The sequence below is a fragment of the Physeter macrocephalus genome, chromosome 2, assembly GCF_002837175.3.
Source record: "Physeter macrocephalus isolate SW-GA chromosome 2, ASM283717v5, whole genome shotgun sequence".
In the NCBI taxonomy this organism is placed as follows: Eukaryota; Metazoa; Chordata; class Mammalia; order Artiodactyla; family Physeteridae; genus Physeter; species Physeter macrocephalus.
Genome location: NC_041215.1, coordinates 30,009,361 through 30,029,532, shown reverse-complemented (window position 1 = coordinate 30,029,532; position 20,172 = coordinate 30,009,361). Strand labels below are relative to the sequence as shown.

At 48.6% G+C, this 20,172-nt stretch overlaps 1 protein-coding gene and 1 non-coding gene across 4 annotated transcripts in view; both read left to right on the top strand.

The window, feature by feature from the left end:
• The first annotated feature begins 334 nt into the window (after window positions 1-334).
• On the top strand, window positions 335-407 carry TRNAE-UUC (transfer RNA glutamic acid (anticodon UUC)). The gene has a single exon. It is a non-coding gene; the product is annotated as a tRNA-Glu (tRNA).
• Window positions 408-3,144: 2,737 nt separating this feature from the next.
• The window catches only part of TFCP2L1 (transcription factor CP2 like 1), a 65,903-nt gene continuing 48,875 nt past the window's right edge, over window positions 3,145-20,172 (top strand). For all 3 annotated transcript variants that reach the window (XM_055087265.1, XM_024115044.2, XM_055087264.1), the window contains exons 1-2: window positions 3,145-3,278; window positions 6,793-6,944. In XM_055087265.1, coding sequence (XP_054943240.1) covers window positions 3,217-3,278; window positions 6,793-6,944 — 214 coding nt within the window. In that variant the 5' untranslated portion in view covers window positions 3,145-3,216. The remainder of the gene's footprint in view (window positions 3,279-6,792; window positions 6,945-20,172) is intronic.

Sequence of the window (20,172 nt, the reverse complement as noted above, 5' to 3'; positions counted from 1 at the left end):
CCACAACATAGAGTAGCCCCTGCTCGCCGCAAGGAGAGAAGGCCTGCGTGCAGCAGCGAAGACCAAATGCAGCCAAAAAAAAAAAAAAAAAAAAAGTCCACCATAAGTGAACTGTGGAGATTTACAAAATGAAAAGAGGGACCGATAGGCCATTGCCTGCACGTCTGTCTTCTCCTGACAGGAATGGGAGCCCCTGGGGCCCAGGCTGGTCCTAATTGTGCAACAATGACAAGTCACAGGCAGGGGTACGCATCCTTGTTCACACAGCATGACTCAGAGGCAGTATCCAAGGGCATTGCCAATCCTACCCTCAGGAGAGTCAAAATCTGGGAATTCCCTGGTGGTCCAGTGGTTAGGACTCGGCCCTTTCACTGCCGAGGGCCCAGGTTCAATCCCTGGGTAGGGAACTAAGATCCCTCAAGCTGTGCAGCATCACCAGAAACAAAAGAGTCAAAATCTAGGAACGGAGTGAAGGTATGCAGTCACCTACAGGGACACAGAGGGCTGGTCATTCCTGAGAGGCTACGCTCACTGACCCCAAGTTTCATTACCACCTTGAAACTAAGCCTGATTACTCCCATTCACCAAAGGCAAGACTGAGGTTCAAAGGGTCCAGTAATCATTTCTCGGGTGGTATGAGACCAACCATGTCACCTGTTCGTGGCTTAAAGCCGCATCTGTGTGTTTGCTCCCAGGGCTGCATTCTGGGCAGTGCTCGGTGGGTGGCTCATTTCTGCTCCATGTGGTGTCTGCTGGAGCAGATCCACTGGCCCGGCCAAGATGGCCCTTGCTGGTGGCCCGAATGGCTGGGGCCTGGTGGGCCTTGCTCTCCAGCGGGGTGGTTAGACTCTCCCCTCGGTGGTCCAGAGCTCCAGGAGAGTGCAGGCAGAAGCTGCCTGGCTTCCTAGGGCTGACTGGAACTGGCACACCTGTGTTCTACAGTCAAAGCAAGTCCCAGGACCATGCTGACGTGAGAGGCCGCATGCGGTCCATTTACCCCAATCCAGGCCCACACATCCTGACAAAGCCAGGTGGGGAAGCTCGATTTGAATCAGGGTCATCTCCTCCCCATGCTTCCCATGCCCTTTCTCCAAGCTTTTGCACAGGCTGCGTGCTCAGCTGGAGACCCTCGTCCAGCCTTGACTTCACAGATTGGCCAAACTTCCGCCCATCCATCAGGAGACATCACACTACCTGGGAGACTTTTCCGAGCTCCAAAGTCCTCCCTTGCGTTCACAGGGCAGCCTCTACATCCTTGATCACACTGCACTGTCATTGCTGCTCACCCACCGGCCTCTCCAGTCAGAATGCAAGCTTGCACCTCGCACCCAGGGCCACGCCTGGCACACGGCAGGTGCTCTGGGGGTATCTGCCCAGTGAGGGAATCCAGAAAAGGGCACCACCTCAGAGCGCCTCCCACATGAACACCGGACTTGTCATGGACCCTCAGACGAAGCTGAGTGTTCAGGATGTTTCTTTGGAGTTTCCCTTGAAATTAACACCCATGCAAGGCATGGGAAGGAAACAGGAGTGTATGAAGAAGGTCCCGTGACAGCTCTGACCGGCCCCAAGGGGGATCCTAAGTCTACAATAGCCCATCAGCAGAGATGGCTAGACTTTGATATTTTGTGTGGGGAGTCATTGGGGTCACCCCAACAGGGGGTTACCTTGGGCAAGGAGGCTCCCCGCAACAGAGCCCCTGGGGCGGAAGGCTGCGGGCTGTCTGCTTGTAGTCCTGCCTGTGGCTGGTGCAACAAATCCATCCGTGAAGGGGGATCTGAGTGTCAGGAGAGCAGTGGGGAGGTGGGGGGCCCTCAGAGCTGCCCAGAGGAAGTGGCTTGCCAGTTGTGACCAGTGGCTGGAGTTGGGGGGGGCACCTAGAGAGCAGAGTGAGGGAGGATTTGACTCACCCCCATGCTTGGGGGAGCCGGGAGTTCTGGGCCCCGGTCTCTGGGGGACGTCATTTGCTCTGAATACCAGTCTGGGATAGAACGCGCAGCTCTTCTGCACCAGGCGGTGGACCAACGTGGGGACGGGGTGGGGTGCGAATGTCCCCCATGTGTGGGTCATGGCTCTTTGACCTCCACTCCCTCCTAACTGCCCCACCCCCATGACCCACTGCCCACACTCCTTCCAGACTGATCCTTCCAAAAGGCGGATCATATATGCAACTCCTCTGCTGAAAACACACTTAGAATAAAACCCCAGCTGCTTCTTTGCCAGGGCCTGCCAGGCCCTCTTTGATCGGCCCCACTCACCATGCCCACCTCACCTCCTAAGCTCTCCCCTGGGTCACCCAGCCCCAGGCCATGCTAAAGTAGGTCAGCCGCAGGGCCTTGCCGGTTACTATTGCCCTGCCTGGAACCACTCTCCCTCCGGATATTCACAGAGGCATTTCCTCTGAATCTATAAGGCCTCGGCTCAAGGTCACGTCCTCTAGGAAGCCTTCTCTGATTACTCACTTGATGCATTTCTTTTTTAAAATATTTATTCAGCTAATATTTATTGAGCACTCACTATGTCCCAAGCACTTTTCTAGGCGGTGGGGATAAAACAGTGAATTAGAGAGTCCAAGCCTTGCCCTCTTGGAGACAGACAATCCATACACAAGCATACATTAAAAAACAAAACAAAATACGATTCCTGAGAGTGTCACAGTGCTATGAAAAAGCAAGAGCAAGGTAAGGGGACAGGCAGAGCAAGGTCGGGGTCCCTGACATCCAAGCTCACAGCGGCCTCTCCCCAACCCGCGGTACCGCTCTGGGGACCCGCCCTGGGCACCCGCCCTGGGCACCCGCCCTGGGGCCGGCGCGAGCGGGCGCGCGGAGGAGGCGCGTCGGAGGCGCGTCGGTGAGACCGGGGCTGCGGAGATGGTTACCTGGGCCCCGCCCCCGGGGGCCGGGATGGAGCCCGGGCCTCAGCCCCCGCCCGCGGCCGCGCCGCCCGCTCGCGGTCGCCGCCCTGGAGGCGCGCTCGCTCCCGGGGAGGACGCGCCCGTGCGGGTCACCAGGTGAGGCGGCCGCTGGAGCCATCTCCCGGCCGCGCGGCCTGGGGGCGGGTCCGGCCGAGGCCCCGCCCCCCGGGCAGTCCATAAATGCGCGGGGGCGGGTGGACCCAGCGGTTGGGAGCGCTGCTGGCCGGTGACCGAGAGAGGTCGGCGCGCCCCGCGTCCCGTCCGCCGCGCGCCTGGGTCGGGCCGGGCTCGGAGCCCCAGCCATGCTGTTCTGGCACACGCAGCCCGAGCACTACAACCAGCACAACTCCGGCAGCTACCTGCGGTAAGGGGCTTGGGCCGGGGTGCGCGGGCCGGGAGCGGGCGGCCGGGCCGGGGCTCCCGAGCGCCCCCGCTGCGCCCCCGCCTCCCCGCTGTCTGCCCTTGGGGGAACTGAGGGAGACCCGCCCAGAGTCCCGCCTGGGACCGACGGACCGACCCCAGCGGGACCCGACGCTCAGAGTTGGGGACCCCCCCCGGGAGGCGGGTTTGCGGAGCCTGGTGCCCGCGGGGGCTGCTTCCCCGACGACCCCGGCGGGCGCAGAGCGCGCATCTCTGGCCGCAGCCTCTCCGGGGCCGTCCGCCTGCCTGTCTCTCCTCTCCCCGCTCGCGTCGGAGAAGAGGAAACTTCCTGCCGTCGGTCTGGAGCCTGTCCCGGGGAGCCTAGTTCCCTGCTCTTTGCCCCTCTCCGCCCGGTCCCTCTCCGAGCCTCGCGTCCTCTCCGGTGTCCTTGCTCCGGCCGAGGGGCGAGTGAGCGGCGTAGCGCGGCCCTGCGCTGGGCCTCGCGGGCCGGCGGGGGCGGGCGGGGGCTTGGGAGGGACAGGGTGTGCCCCCTCCCACCAGGTGGTCTTGCGTGTGTAGGCCCGAGGCCCGCACGTTGATTGCCCTTGATGGAAATCTTTCTTCTTCTGCAGGGATTTGACTAGTGCTCTTCAAAGGGAAAAGTAAGTCCTGCCTGTCTCGCAAAGTTTTCTCCCCTGTCCCCTTGAAGGAAGTGGCACCTCCGTTAGCTTCAGTTCCTGGAGGATTGTTTTTCCCTGTTGTGCAGCTGGCCGGGTACTAATGGGCGGTCATTTCACTTTCTGAACTCGCCTGAACCAGCTGTAGCCTGTCTTTATTTCCATCCTAGTCACAGTTTATGAAATGTGCCTAATTTAACCCAAAGGGCATTTGGTGTGAGCTCAGAGAAAGTGAATTGTGGGACCTAGGTGGGAAGTCGCTGGTACAGACCGCCCCCACAGTGAGAGCCCGTCCTGCATGCTTTATTTTATTTTTATTTTTGGTCCCTAGAAGTTCCAAGTCAGATTTAGCAGTACAGGTGATTTGGAAATCCTGGCTTTTGATAGATATCTGTCCAGTAGTCGTCCCCGAAGGCATCCCCATTTCAGAAGGCAGAGGAGTGATTGGGTTTACGTGATGTGTCTGCTGTGTTTTATCCTGGGCCAGAGTGGTAGGGGATGGCAAAAGTCTAGGGTCTTAATTAAGGACTGATGGCTTCTCTGCAGACCATGGTGATGTCACCAGAGGGAGATTGCTCTGGGGGATGTTACGCCCACCGGGAAGATTTTTTTTTTTTTTTTTTTTGGCCATGCCTTGCGGCTTGCGGGGATCTTACTTCCCCAGGCCCCCTGCAGTGGAAGCGCGGAGTCCTAACCACTGGACCGCCGGGCAAGTCCCCTACTGGGCAGATGTTAATCCCTGGCAGAAGACTGTGTCTGTTCGCTTACTTGAAATGCTACGATGGGATACATTTATTGTACCGCACCATGCAGTTTTAGGTGTGATTTTGCCTGAACTTTATAGTTTGTGGCCATTCGGTATGTTGCCATAGCTTAGAAATAAGTTTGGAGGTGACCCTGAGTGGAGAAGTGAGTGTATTTAAAACTTCCTGGATACCGAAGATGTCATCCTTTTAGGGAATAATCCTCCTCCTGGGCGGGAGGTGCCCCTGCTCCGGAGATGGGATTTTGGGGAGTACCGCAGATACCTTTTAGGAGTTTGGTATTGCATTCAGCGGGGTGAGGTGGGGTGGGAGTTGGGGTGAAAGGTGCCATAAAGCCATATGGGCTTCTGGGGTCGTTTGGGGAGCATGTTGGTCCACACTCTTTTTTTTTGGCCGCGCCTAGCAGCATGCGGGGAATCTTACTTAGTTCCCCGACCAGGGATTGAACCCGCGCCCCCTGCAGTGGAAGCGCAGAGTCCTAACCACTGGACAGCCAGGGAAGTCCCCACACTCTATTTTAATTTCACTTCTTGGAAGCTAGGGTGTTCACCCTTGGAGAGGTTGAACGCCAAGGTGAGGGTCAGTGACTATGCCTCAGGTCCCCCGGCTCTAGAGCGAAGGTCTTGTCCTTTTGTTTAGTTTGTGCATATTTTATTTTTGGTCCTCTCCTCTCTGAGCAGCACCTCTGCCAGTTGTCTCACCTTCCCAGGTGGTGGCCCGTACTCCCTTCTTCCCTCTTTCTGTTTCACGTCCTGGTGACTTTCTTCCTCAGCAAATAAGGATGCCAGGCTTGAAACAAGTTACTGTTGAGTGACGGCTCTTACCCACCCTCCTCCCCTGCATCCCTCCCTTTTTTTAAATTTAAAGGCACCAGCCCATGGATTATTAACTTAACGTGGTCTAGGCAAACACAGAATTATGCAATCGCCCGGGAAGCAGGCCTGCCTGCTTCTCCCCTGTTCCTAGATAACCTCTTGGGCTGGGAGTGTGCCCTGGTCTGGGCAAAGGAAGGTGTGGGGTGGGAGAGCCAGGGCCATGGATGGTGGCAGGGGTGGCCCGCCACAGGGGAGGTTTTCCACGTGAGCCCCAAGCCAGACTTTTCCTTCTGAGAGTTGGTCCGACGTGTTGGGGTGTGCGCCGGGTCTGTGTTTTAGAGATACTCGTTTATGGTGCTGTATAAGGAGCAGATTATACCAGTGACTCTGCTTTTATATGGTGAAGTGGGGTCAGTGAATCTGATTCAGAACCCAGGATGCTCAGAGGGTAGAGGATTATTAAGGGCACGGGCACTTTTTTGGCATGGGTGTCCGTGCCATAATCTGTTCATAATCCAGAGAGCTTAACCAAGTCTCTCCCGCTTGCAGGTCATTCATGTTCTCAAGGATTGCTTTTTTCCTTGGCAAGGCACTTAAGAAATACATCTAGAAACAAGTTCTCCAGTCCTAGGCTGATGTGAGGCTGATTTTTTGGATCTGATGGGGATTTTTGTTTAGAGGTGGAGAAAAAGAATCTTTGAGCATCTCAGTATTTTCCATTTGGATAAGAAAACTGAACAGAAACCAAGGTCCCTCTTGTTTTGCGTTTAGGAGATATTAGTATGACCCTTAAAGTAGGGCTTATGGGCCAGCTGTCCTTTTTTTTAGAAGGGTGGAGGATTGTCTCAGTTTGGGTGGGTGAAGCAGTTTCTCCGTTTGCATGGTTTACAGAGTCCGGAGGACAGGAAGTTGTCTTGGTCTGAGAAGTGGCCAATAACTGGAACAGTTTATTTAAAAAGTTTAAACATTTTTTTCGGGTTCTTATTCTAAAAGCCAGACTCTTGTGGATGGCAACCAGGCGGCATCTGAATAAATCTCTCAAAGGTCTTGGCGTGAAAGTAGAATCATCCAGGATTGGTCTCCCTCCTTGGAAAGCATCGTAGAGTGTCTGTGACATGCGGTGTGGGAGGCTGAACCTGCTTGCTGCACCGTGCTGGGCTGCTGGGCTGCGTTGCCCTTGACACCGAGGTTGGCCGCTTGGCCCTGTCTTTGCGAATGGGCTCCGGGGACCCTGCTCCTGACCCCTCCCTCCTGTGTTGCAGCGACGTCCTCGCTCTACCTATCTTCAAGCAGGAGGAGCCCCAGCTGTCCCCCGAGAACGAGGCCCGCCTGCCACCCCTGCAGTATGTGCTGTGTGCCGCCACGTCCCCAGCTGTGAAGCTGCACGAAGAGACTTTGACCTACCTCAACCAAGGTAGTGCTGGAGCACCGGGCCAGGGTGGAGCCTGGGCGCTGGGGAGACCGCCCAGGAGTGGGGAGTTGACCTGAGTGACCCATTTGGGCCTGTTACCCTGTCAGGGTGGGAAAGTTGGGGTTCGGGAAAGGAGCTCTGGTGTCCTAGCTGTGAGACCTCCTGAGCCTCAGCGTTTTCATCTGAGAAATGGACACATCAGCTATGTTTCTCTCAGGCCAAATGAGTGAAGGTTCACATTCCTCGTTTGGGCCCTCCAGGGAGCAGATGATGCTCAGTGATTGGCAACCATACTTATAATTACTACCTGCTGGGGCCACACCTGGTGTCCTTTCCCGGACATAGATTGAGCACCTTTGGTATACAAGGTCAGCTGCCCTTTCTGGAGCTGCACCCGGCAGTGATGGGAAGGCCCATCCTAATGCAGCCCAGGGGCCGGATTCCACACGTGCCAGGCAGGAGCCCTTTGTGGCGATGGGGACAAGCGTGTCCTGGGAGAAATGGCACGGGCTTTTGACTTTGCTTTCCAGCCCCAGTGCTTCCCAGCTCTGTGACTTTTCCTCTGAGCCTCAGTGTGTTCACGTGTGAAATGAGAAGTGTCGTTTTGTGAGGTTTGAGAGGATGAAGGCGTGTGAAGTGCCTGTTCCGTTTCTGATGTCCTTTATCAGGACCCGTGGACCAGTGGCCTAACCGATGGTGTTTCTGTGGTTTCTATAGGCTGTGTGCCTGTGTTTATTGCCCTTCCCCTCTGGGTCACCTCAGACGCCCTGGCATCCAGCGGATTAGTTGCCCCTGTGTTTAAAGTGAGCAGAGCCGAGGGGCAGGGGGGACGCAGTACTTTCTGGAAGGGCAGAGGATGGCATGTGGTTGCGGTTTATCTTCCACGGGCGGCCTCCTTTCTGCAGAGCTCTGGCTTCCCGATGTGGGGAGCCAGCCGGGGGTGGAAGTCCATCCTGACCATCAGGCTTACCTCTGACAGCCCAACTGGCCAGCTTCTGGGCCAGGGACCAGCTCAGCATCAGCAGGTGGCTCGGCGTCGGCCTCTGGACATGGCCAGGGCAAGGACATGCTTATGCCTGTGGGTGGCTCTGGGGCCTCAGCTGGTCGCCAAGCCAAGCTCAGTCGGCTCTCGGGTGCCTGGCTCAGGCCCTGAGATCTGTGTTCCATCGGCTGAGGCAGGTGAGCTGGCCGTGTGGAAGAATGCCTCTGTGTGTCTGTGCTTGTTTGCGGAATGGCTTTGGCCATTTTCCTTTCTCTTGCACGGCAGGTCAAACGCTACCAACCTGTATATCTTGGAGCAGTGGTTTTCCCCTCTGGGCCTCTGCTCTCTTGCCTAAGTGCAGCATGAAGAAACTGGGTGAGGTTTACAGAGAGCTGAGGTCAGGGGTGGTTCTTGTTCCTGGCCCATCCTGGGGTCAGAGGCCCTGCTGGCCCAGCTGCTGGCCCGGCGCGCCCGCCTCCCCCCTCCCCCATCCCCCATCTCTAAGGCCTTTGACTGCCCCACCTACCTTCCCTCCACCCCATCCCTCCTTTCTTTCAGTCAACTTTCAACAGTGTTTAGCAGTCTACACACTAGGTCTTTTTAAAAGAGTCAAACTTTGCTAATAGAGAGAAGATAAAAGAGGCAAAAAAAGTTGCCCCTGTGTTAATTTAGTGTGTTTGCTTTAGGTCTTTTTTTAAGTTATATGTTCCTGATTAATTTTTTAAAATAAATTGATTGATTTTGTTTATTTTTGGCTACGGTGGGTCTTCGCTGCTGCGCGCGGGCTTTCTCTAGCTGCGGCGAGCGGGGGCTACTCTTCGTTGCGGCGCGCAGGCTTCTCATTGCGGTGGCTTCTCTTGTTGCGGAGCACGGGCTCTAAGTGCGCGGGCCTCAGTAGTTGTGGCTCGCGGGCTTAGTTGCTCTGCAGCATCTGGGATCTTCCCAGACCAGGGCTCGAACCCGTTTTCCCCTGCATTGGCGGGCGGATTCTTAACCACTGCGCCACCAGGGAAGTCCCCACGGGGCTTAATCTTAAACTAGCATTTAAATGTAACCTCATTGCTAATGTGGTTGAATATTTGAAATATATTTATTGGTCTTTTAAATTTCTCCATCAGTTAAATTCATGTTCTTTGCACATTTCTTATTGGGATGGTTCCATCTCATGGATTGTAAGAGCATACCCTATTTGAAGAATATTAACCTTTTAACTGCCATATATTGGAAACAATTTTTTCCCTGGCCATTTAACCATATTTATTTTGTGATAACTATATTTATGGTGTGAGATGTATGTCCTGGATAGAAATTGACTTTCAACATCTATTGTCAAGTCTTTCAGCTTTCTAAAATGATTTTTCTTTTATGTTTAGAATGCCTGCCTGCCCCAAAATCAGCTTAGTGTTTTCCTAAAGTTCATGTAATGGTTTCTAAATTTTAACATTGCAATGTGCTTGGAATTCTTTTGGAAACAATAATTAGTCATTTAATGATGATTTTGGATTATTACTATATAAAACATATGTATTTCTTTTTTTCTCCCAGCTTTACCAGTGGGATTTATACTTTCATACGTTACACTTGGAGTTTGTGATGTGATGTAAAAGTCTGAGTTTACTTATTTTTCTAAATAGTTGACCTACTAGTTAATGCCTAGTTTACCTCTTATTCTCACTGGTTTAAATGCCACTTTCGAAACATTTAAAAAGCCATATTCTAAACTCTTGGTCCAGAAACAGACACTTGTGTAGATGTTTGTCCTGTACACCTGATTGTTGCCCCATTTCTAGCTGAACTAATTGTAGCTTGGAAGTGTGTTTCCCTTTTTGGGAGTAGAAGTTCCTTTTATCATTCTTCTTAGCCATTCTCAGTCACCTATTCTTACAGATGGATTTTACAGCCATCGAATCTTCCTTCTATACTTTTTAAAAAAACATTTATGAAATCATATACTTTATAAAGTTGTTGCTTACTTTTATTAAATACTATTCTTGTAATATTTTCTATTATAAAACCTCTTAGACATCATTTAAAATGTCTGCATAATATTTCACTATTTTCTCTTATTATTTAGGACTGATTATTGTCATAACTGCTGGGATGAAATATACAATGTAATTACTTGAGTGTCTGTCTCACATAATAGAATGGAAGCTCTGTGAGGGCAGAGCCATGTCTATGTTTTGTGTTCTTTTTTTTTGCGGTACGCGGGCCTCTCACTGCTGTGGCCTCTCCCGTTGCGGAGCACAGGCTCCGGACGCGCAGGCTCAGCGGCCATGGCTCACGGGCCCAGCCGCTCCGCGGCCTGTGGGATCCTCCCGGACCGGGGCACAAACCCGTGTCCCCTGCATCGGCAGGCGGACTCTCAACCACTGCCACCAGGGAAGCCCCATGTCTGTGTTTTTAACATTGTATCCGCAGCGTTAAGCTTGGTGCCTTGATAGTAGATGCTCTGTAAATATTCAGAAAATTTAAAAATAAGCATGATTTATTTTAGTTCCATTTCACTTTTCTCTTTTCTCTCTCTTCCCCTCTCTCTTTTTGTTTTTTGTTGCTATTATCAGTAATGCTGTACTGGATATCTTTTTCAATGTACCTTATTTAAAGTAGCTTCTATGCCTATGTCATATGACAAGTAAGCATCAGTTTAAAAAAAAACAGAGCTTTGACATATCAGTCAACAGTCAAAACCTTTCTGTTTAATTAAAAAGTTTGCTATTAAGTGTTTAATGTTTATTGCGTTGGCTCTATGATGTTTAGGGCACTATTTCCCTGAGGCCATCCCATGTCTTCTTTCTTGTAATGAAGTGTTTAAGGTTCTCTGAAGACATGGAAGGGATGCTGGATCTGTAAATGAAAAAGTCATTTAAACCATTCGATGCTCATTTTTCAGTGCAGTGTCAGACCAGTGCCCTCACATCATGGCTTGGATAAGGTGTGTTCCTTGTGGGTGTCTCATCACCAAGCCCAACGGCTAGTTTTGGATACAGTGAAAATGGTTTGAGAACCAAAGTACGTGCTCTTCCCCTGAAATGGAGTCCTAAGGAGAAGGGGTAGACAGCTGTTGAATGGAGGTCTGCAAACTCCCAGGCCAATCTCTTTGTCAGTGGCCAAAGGTCACTGTGGAGACATCTTTCCCGAAGGCTGGAGCCAGAGGCAAGGGATGAAGTAGGTAAGGTGGTGGGAGAGTCAGGGAGATCAGAAGAAAGAGGACCCCAGGCAATCTGTGTAGGCAATTCTGGCTTTGAGATAAGAACAGCTTTGCAAGAATGGCTTGTTATGGAGAAAACTTTGGAATTTCCTACCAAAGCAACCCTTCGATCTTAAATATAGTGATGGATTTTTCCAACAGTCTTACGTTCATTCATTCATGGAATAAAACTTCCTGTCCATCGGAAAGAGAGGATGGTTCAGTGCGAGAGAGAAAAGCCACGTGCAAAGGCAAGAACGGGCAGGGTGTGGGTGCAGTTAAAGCGCACTGTTTATGAAGAATCCTAAGCGATTCAGTGTGACTAGGGTTTGGAACATGAGGAGGAGTATGAATGATATATGGCTGGAGAGGTAGACCAGATAGCCAAGATCTCCCGCTGCCTTGCTGAGGCTGAGCTATTGGGCAGCCACCCCCGCCCCCGCCCCCCGGGCACGTCATTTAAACAACCTCCCAGTGCTTCAAGCTCCTCGTGTGTAAAAGGAAGGAAATAGAATCCCTACCAAGTACGTGCTACTATGTAGCTAAAATGAGTTAATGCAGGAAGAGCACTGAAAACAGTGTCTGGCACTTCATATGAACTCACATATTAGCTATTATTAATAGTAAAGTGTATACATGTTTCACCTAGTCCTATTAGGAAGTTAACATGGTCATCAAATTGGGACCTTGATGTATTTTATTTTATTTTATTTTTTGCTACTTTAATCCTTCCTTCTCCTAATTGAAAGATTAACACAGGGTTGGTTCTAGAACTAAGAACTGTACCTCTTAGAACTGAAAGGTGGTAGCTTTGGAATAGGTAAAAGGCAGGAAGGCCTGCTGACCTTTTCTGTTAGTTCTTCATTCACTGTACAACCAGATAATAGACATAACCTGCAGGAGACATTCCTATGCAGGATGTTAAAATACTGTCTTTAAAATTGTGATCACAGAAAGCGCTGGACTCCTACAAGATGTGAGTTGTTGTGTTAGGGATTACTCTAATTGCGAGGTGAGGACCCTAGCCTTTAGAATTCCCAAAGCACTTTCTGGTATTTTTTAAAAAAAATATTTATTTATTTAGTTTGGCTGCACAGGGTCTTAGTTGCAGTGTGAGGGATCTTTAGTTGCGGCACGCGGGATCTCGCTCCCTGACCAGGGATCGAACCCGGCCCCCATGCATTGGGAGCACAGAGTCTTAACCACTGGACCACCAGGGAAGTCCCTGGTATTCTCTTTTGAGTAATTCCCCTAAAATGCATTATTCCCATTTTACAGGCCGAGAGAGGTGAAATCTGGCACGCTTGGGGGGAGTGGTTGAGCATTGATGCCACCGTAAAGGGAATTCTGGGAGGGGCAGGCACCCGCTTTTCTTAGGGCTCCCTACAGGCAGGATTCTAGGCTGGCACTTCCAGGAGCCATGCCTGCCGCCTGGAACGCCTGTTGCAGCTCTGAGGGGGCGCGTAGGAGCCTTGCAGGGGAGAAGGCCAGGAAGGAGCTGAAATGGAGCCCGGAGAAAATGCTTCCTTGAACAACACCAAAACCCCATGATCAGTTTCTCCTACTCCACCCCGAGTCCTCATGCTGTCCACCCACCGTGACCTGAGGGAATGGTCAGGAGATAAGAACTCCCAGCGGGAAGTCTTGTTTTCCCAGATCCTAGAACTGAGGCAGTTTCTGCTCTAGGGGGATCACTTAACCTCTAAAATCCTCGGGTTCCTCACCTGTGGAATTGAGCTGGGTCGCATTTTGTGCGTGGCCTTGCAAATTAAGTGAAGAACAAATGTCTGGCAAATGGTACCCCACATAGTTTCCCCTCTCCCCAGTTATATCAGTGACTTTGAATTTAAGGAATGAGGCCAAGGATTAGTTACTTTGTTTGTTATCCTTCCTCCTTAGCTGAAGTTTTCTTTCCAGATTAATTTTTAGCCTGAAGTTTGGGAATATAAACTGAGGAAGCCAAATGACCCTTAAATACATTACTTTTTTTTTTTTAATGCTTTCTCCCTTATTGTTTGAGTGTAAAAGTAGCACATACTTCTTGTTAAACACAACAGCCAAACAGTACAGAAATTTGTACTCTAAAAAGCTTCCCATAATCTCACTTCCCAGATTTTCCTTAGTCATACATTAACCCATGTATGTCTAATTATATAGGCGTACACACATATGCAGTTATAGGACTGTGTGTCTCTGTAAGAGAAATGAGATAATATTATGTGTACTGTTTTAGCAACTCGGTCCCCCCCCACCCCCCCACCAAACAGTGTATCCTCAAAGTCTTTCCATGTGGGTACATTAAAAACAAACAAAAAAGCTGATCTTTACTGGTTACATTGTGATCCATTGTATGGATGTTGTGTAATTTGTTCTTTTGAGGAACATTAGGCTTGTTTCCCTTTTTTTCATAATTACACCCAGCACTCCAGTGATCATCCATGTACACATATCTTTGTGCTTAAACAGGAGTGAGACTATCTGTAGAATAAATATTTAGAAATAGAATGGCCGGCACAACATTTTGATAGTGTCTGCCATATTGCCATGCAATGGAGTCAATGGAGTTGCACCAATTTGTAGTTTTACGAACGATAACTATCTGAATAATTGTTTACTTCCTCCTCATTTACCATTGCTCCTCTATCCCTACACACCTGGAACATAAACTCCCAGAGGGCAGAGACCTGGGTATCTTGTTCACTACTAGTCCTAATACAGTGCCTGGCTCACAGAACTTCTTTGAATGAATAGAGAATGTCTATTTTTCTATCCTTTTGCCAACACTTTTTAACCTTTGGTAATTAGTGGGGCAAATATAAGGTATTCCTCAATACCTTCCTCATTTCCTCAATGATGCTGAATATTTTTTCATATTTGATTTGATTGTTTCTATGCTTTTTTGCCTTTCATCTGATTTACCCATTTTTCAAGTGGGATTTTTCATCCTTTTTTATTTATTTGTAAGGGCTCTTTGCATATGTGGGATAATGTGTTGGAAATATTTTCCCACGCTTTCATATATTTTATTCATTTTTCTTTCATTTGTTTGCTTGTTCTTTATTTTACATAATAAAAGTTTTAATGAATTTTTATGTGATCAGGCTTATTGGATTTTAATGTTTCACATCCCATTTGGGAAAGGCCTTCTCCACTTTAAGATCTTAATAGTATTCACCTGTTTTTTTTTTTTTAATTAAAAAAAATTTTTTTTTTTAATTTTCAAAAATTTTTGGCCACACTGTGCGGCTTGCAGGATCTTAGTTCCCTGACCAGGGATCAAACCCCATAACTACTGGACCTCCAGGGAATTCCCTTTTTAAAAAAATTTTTAAAAAAATTTTTATTCACTTGATTTTTAGAAATGTTGCCCGCCCCCCACCGCCCCAAACCTGGGTCTTTCATACTTTGGCACTTATTTTGGTATGGAAGGAATGAGGTGGGAATCCAACTCTGTTACTTTCCAAATGACCATCATATTGCCCCAAAATAACTTATTGAACAGGGAACTTTCATTTGGTAGAATATGCAGCCATAAAAAGCAAGAAGTAGATCCTTTTGTATATCCATGAAGGATATCCAGCATGTGCTATTAAATTAACAAAACAAAACAAAACAAACTTTCTCTTTGTTAGTAACACCAATTTGGATAATGCTGTTAATTATCCGTTCTTAGAAACTTGGTGGCAGATTGAAAGCCAGGAATTTTGGAGCTGGATACACCCATGTTTCAATTCCTGGCTCTCTGTTCTTTCCCAAGTTACCAAACCTGTCAACTGTGTTTTCTGTAAAATACAGAACAACTTCAGGTGTTGTCTTGAGAATTAACTGAGGTATTGGTTATTGTTGTTTGTTTTTTCTGTGCCTGGATACTTTATTTTGGCTCCATAAAATTTGGAAATGTTTCCTCAGCAAATAATTTTATAAACTACACAACAAAGCTTAAATAAAAAACCCAGAAATTGAGGAACAAATCTTTTCCCAAATGTCAACTCCTCATAATTCATTTATGAATTAATCAGCTAATAAAAATACTAAGAAGTGAGCTGGGGTTTTGGTTGTTGATTTGGTTTCTTTATTTCTTTGGTTTTTTTATTTTAATAATGTTTTTCTTTTTTTTAAACATATATATTTTTTAATTAATTAATTTATTTTATTTTTGGCTGTGTTGGATCTTCGTTGCTGCGCGCGGGCTTTCTCTAGTTGCAGTGAGCGGGGGTTACTCTTCATTGCAGTGTGCGGGCTTCTCATTGTGGTGGCTTCTCTTGTTGCGGAACATGGGCTCTAGGCACGCGGGCTTCAGTAGTTATGGCATGAGGGCTCAGTAGTTGTGGCTCATGGGCTCTAGAGCACAGGCTCAGTAGTTGTGGCACACGGGCTTAGTTGCTCCTCGGCATGTGAGATCTTCCCGGACCAGGGCTCGAACCCGTGTCCCCTGCATTAGCAGGCGGATTCTTAACCACTGTGCCACCAGGGAAGTCCCTATTTCTTTGTTTTTAAGACCAACATTTATTGAAATAAATAGGAGCGTCCTTGTACAGATTTCTTATCACAGCTCAGTGTAGAGAAATGATTTTTAATGTTTCAAAGGTCTCCTGGTTGTGTCACATGTCAGTTATGCTTTAAGCAATGGTGGACCATTTAATTAAATTAAGATAGAATACTTAGACAATCTAATTCCATGGGGTCCAATGAGCTAAGAATGACATATTAAGAATTTTGGGGGCTTCCCTGGTGGTGCAGTGGTTGAGAGTCTGCCTGCCGATGCAGGGGACATGGGTTCGTGCCCCGGTCTGGGAGGATCCCGCATGCCACGGAGCGGCTGGGCCCGTGAGCCATGGCCGCTGAGCCTGCGTGTCCGGAGCCTGTGCTCCGCAACGGGAGAGGCCACAACGGTGAGAGGCCCGCGTACTGCAAAAAAAAAAAAAAAAAAAAAAAAAAAAAAGAATTAAGTAAGGGAATTCCCCGGTGGTCCAGTGGTTAGGACTTGGCCACTCTCACTGCCAGGGCCCCAGGTTCCATCCCTGGTCAGGGAACGGAGATCCTGCAAGCTGTGTGGTGCAGAAAAAAAAAAAAAAAAAAAAAAAGAATTATGTTAAAAATTTAAAAAAACCAGACAGCTCAAGGTAAGGAATTTAACGCTTTTCTATGTATGGGAAGATGCAAGAGTCTGGGCTGATTGAAATCATTCCTCTGGTATGTACCTTAGCTACCTAGGGTCAGTATCCTATACTTGCTCATCCTGAGTCTCCTCGGGGTGCATCATTGGTGGGTGACTGCAGTGGCTGAGGCTGCAACATCCTTTGTTTACTGATGGCAGGCACCATTTCTTCATTGACCTCCAGAAACACTATATTAGAAATTATAATATGAGAACAAATGCAGCATCAATGAAGCAACACATTAAATGGAGTTGGCCTCCATCAGGATTAATTTAAAGAGAAGACACATCAGCTGTCCTGCCGTGCTGGTACCTGTTCAGAGGTTGGCTGCTGTAAATCTGAATCCAGCCTCCACATTACCCTGAATCACCGTGCTTTTCCTTTTGCTCCCCTGGGGACCTGATGATGCAGGGATGTCCCGATCTGTTTTCAATGGAGGTTTTATTATTTTCAGGCATTGTGAGGCCAAAAGATAAGGAGACATTACCATGAAAAAGACAGTTTGTTACTCATTGTTCCACAGTGGAGGGCCTTAGGGAGAAGCACCAGGGTCAGTCAGGAGGCAGAGAGAATGAGGGGAGAATCTGGGCAAGACCCTTTCTGGTGGTCTCTAGGGGAAGGCAGAGAAAGCAGGTTTAGGATTGGCTCTGGGGCAGAAAGGCTGTCCCTAGGTGTCTGGTACCCACCCAACTCTGGAGTGATTAGGGCAGGGGACTGGTGGCCTGGAGTGTGACGTTCTGTGAAAACCTGATAGAGCAGGGGATGGACTAGAGTATGACTCTAGGTTAGTTTGCATATGAAAAGCATACTCTAGGCTAGTCATTTAGTATCCCTAAGAATTGGCCAGCCCTGGGAGGGGCAGCCTACCCAGGGTTCACAGGGCTCCAGGTGTCAAAGCATCAGAAACACATGGCTCATTAAAAATTACCTGACCTTCTTGGGCACTGCCTAGCGCTGCAGGTTGAGTTACAGGCACAAAGGGGCCACTTGGGAAAAGCTGGATTTCCTATTCTTTTTTAAAAATTTCTTCTGGCCTTGTTCCCCGACCAGGGGTTGAACCCACGCCGTTGGCAGTGAGAGCGCAGAGTCCGAACCCTGGACTGCCAGGGAATTCCTTGGATTTCTCATTCTAAGTCAGCCATTTTTACTTGTGAGTGTTTTCCCACCTTCAGATTGAGCTTTCTCTCAGGCTATACAACCATCAACAAACTCTCTTTCCTTTTTTTTTCCTAATTGAAGTATAGTTGATTTACAGTGTTGTGTTAATTTTTGCCGTACAGCAAAGTGATTCAGCTGTACATATATATACATATATTTTTTTAAAAAATTAATTAATTTTTGGCTGCGTTGGGTCTTCGTTGCTGTTCACAGGCTTTCTCTCTGGTTGCAGTGAGTGGGGGCTATTCTTCGTTGCGGTGTGTGGGCTTCTCATCGCGGTGGCTTCTCTTGTTGTGGAGCACGGGCTCCAGGCGCGCAGGCTTCAGTAGTTGCTGCATGCGGGCTCGGTAGCTGTGGCTCACGGGCCCTAGGGCACAGGCTCCCTAGGGCACAGGCTCAGTAGTTCTGGTGCATGGGCTTAGTTGCTCCGCGGCATGTGGGATCTTCCCGGACCAGGGATCGAACCCGTGTCCCCTGCTTTGGCAGGCGGATTCTCAACCACTGCGCCACCAGGTAAACCCCTCTTCAAGATTTTTTAAGGAAATATTTAAGTTAATAGCATCACTGAGTCTCTTCAGAATGACCTGTGACTGATGACCTTGGTCTGCGTTTTCTGACTCACTTTTTTTTTTTTTTTTTTTTTTTTTGCGGTGAGCGGGCCTCTCACTGCTGTGGCCTCTCCCGTTGCGGAGCACAGGCTCCGGACGCGCAGGCTCAGCCGCCATGGCTCACGGGCCCAGCTGCTCCGCAGCATGTGGGATCTTCCCGGACCGGGGCATGAACCCGTGTCCCCTGCATCGGCAGGCGGACTCTCAACCACTGCGCCACCAGGGAAACCCTGACTCACTCTTTTGGCTGATGCCAAGTTGCCATCATTCATGTAATCTCTCAAGAGAGCAGGTGAGGTTATCATCTTCAGAGGTTTTAGCTGACTTGCTGTGTCACTGCCCTCCCGTTCCCTTTGTGTGAAGTTTTTCAGCTCTTTCTGTGTTTTTTCCTCTCTCCCATCCTTTCCTTCCCTTTAGAATACGTTCTACATTCTTCCGAGACATCTTTATGACGTTTTGGGCCCCAGTCACTTGGGACTGGAAGCATTTTTCTTTTAATATTTATTTACTTATTTATTTGGTTGCACTGGGTCTTAGTTGCAGCAGGCATGCTCCTTAGTTGCGGCATGCGAACTCTTAGTTGTGGCATGCATGTGAGATCTAGTTCCCTGACCAGGGATCGAAACCGGGCCCCCTGTATTGGGAGCGTGGAGTCTTAACCACTGTTAAGGGAAGTCCCGGGACTGGAAGGATTTTGATGCCTCTGCCAGTGACTGTGTCTGGCCTTCCAGACGAGCCATCATCACTCCGTGGAATGACATTTTGGGGGACCTGCTTTCTATTCTCAGTCAAGATACAAGGGTGGACCTAGTCGCATCTTTATTAAGTGCTTCCAGGCATTCAGAAACAGTTTGTAACGTCCAAGGACTATCCCCTGCTGCAGTGGACTTGGGCTTCTGGAACGAGCGTAATCTGCTAACTGACAACACACTCTTCAAAAGCGCTTTTGGCTAGTTTGATTCCCGTCACCCTCCCCCCCCGCCACAAAATACCTTGGCTTTTTGCTGTAAAAATAGTCAAAGCAGCACATGCCAAAATTTCCAGGGGAAAATCAAATGGACTTGCGCTTGGTGCCCATACTTTGGGCAACTTCATAGGAACACTTCTGGTCGGAGCAGCTCTGCCCCTGGTCAGTGGCTTGGGGGCTACAACTGCCTGCCTGGAGCCTTGAGTGTCTTACTCCTAAACCAAACATGGGCCTGGCCACCAGGACAGACCATCAGATTGGGGGAGGTGGGATCAGGTTTAATTGACTTCACTCTGGTCACTGCACAGGTAGGAAGGGTTATACGTTGTATGGCACTGTGGGAAGATAATTTAAAAATTTTTTTTTATTGAAATGCAGTTGATTTACAATGTTGTGTTAATTACTGCTGTACAACAAAGTGATTCAGTTATATTAATATATACGTTCTCTTTAAAATATTCTTTTCCATTATGGTTTATCATAGGCTATTGAATATAGTTCTCTGTGTTATACAGTAGGACCTTGTTGTTTATCCATTGGGAAGATAATTTAAGTGCCAGGTCTGTAAGTGGGTCTCAAAAAATGTTATTTCCCTTCTGCCACTAAATTTGGCTGATTGGAGGGAAGGGAAGCAGGAAGGAAGGTCAGGAGTAGATGGACCCACTTTGCTCTGTGTAAATCGGCTCCTGAGTTAGGTTTCAGGGACCACTGAACTATGGTTAGAATCACTACTTAGAAGAATGTGTCTAGAAAACAAACATATGGTTACCAAAGGAGAAAGGAGGGGAGGAGAGGGATAAATTAGCAGTTTGAGATTAGCAGATACAAACTACTATATATAAAATAGATAAACACCAGGGACCTACTGTCTAGCACAGGGAACTATATTCAGTATTTTGTAATAAACCATAATGGAAAAGAATCTGAAAAAGAATAGATATATGTATAACTGAGTCACTTTGCTGTACAGCAGAAACTAACACAACATTGTAAATCAACTATACTTAGTTTAAAAAAATGTGTACAGATTCTCAGCTCTGAATGAGGAAGGGGTTTTGTGTCTTGTTTTTTTTGTTTGTTTTTTTCTGAAGATGTTGGGGGTAGGAGTTTATTAATTAATTTATTTATTTTTGCTGTGTTGGGTCTTCGTCTCTGTGCGAGGGCTTT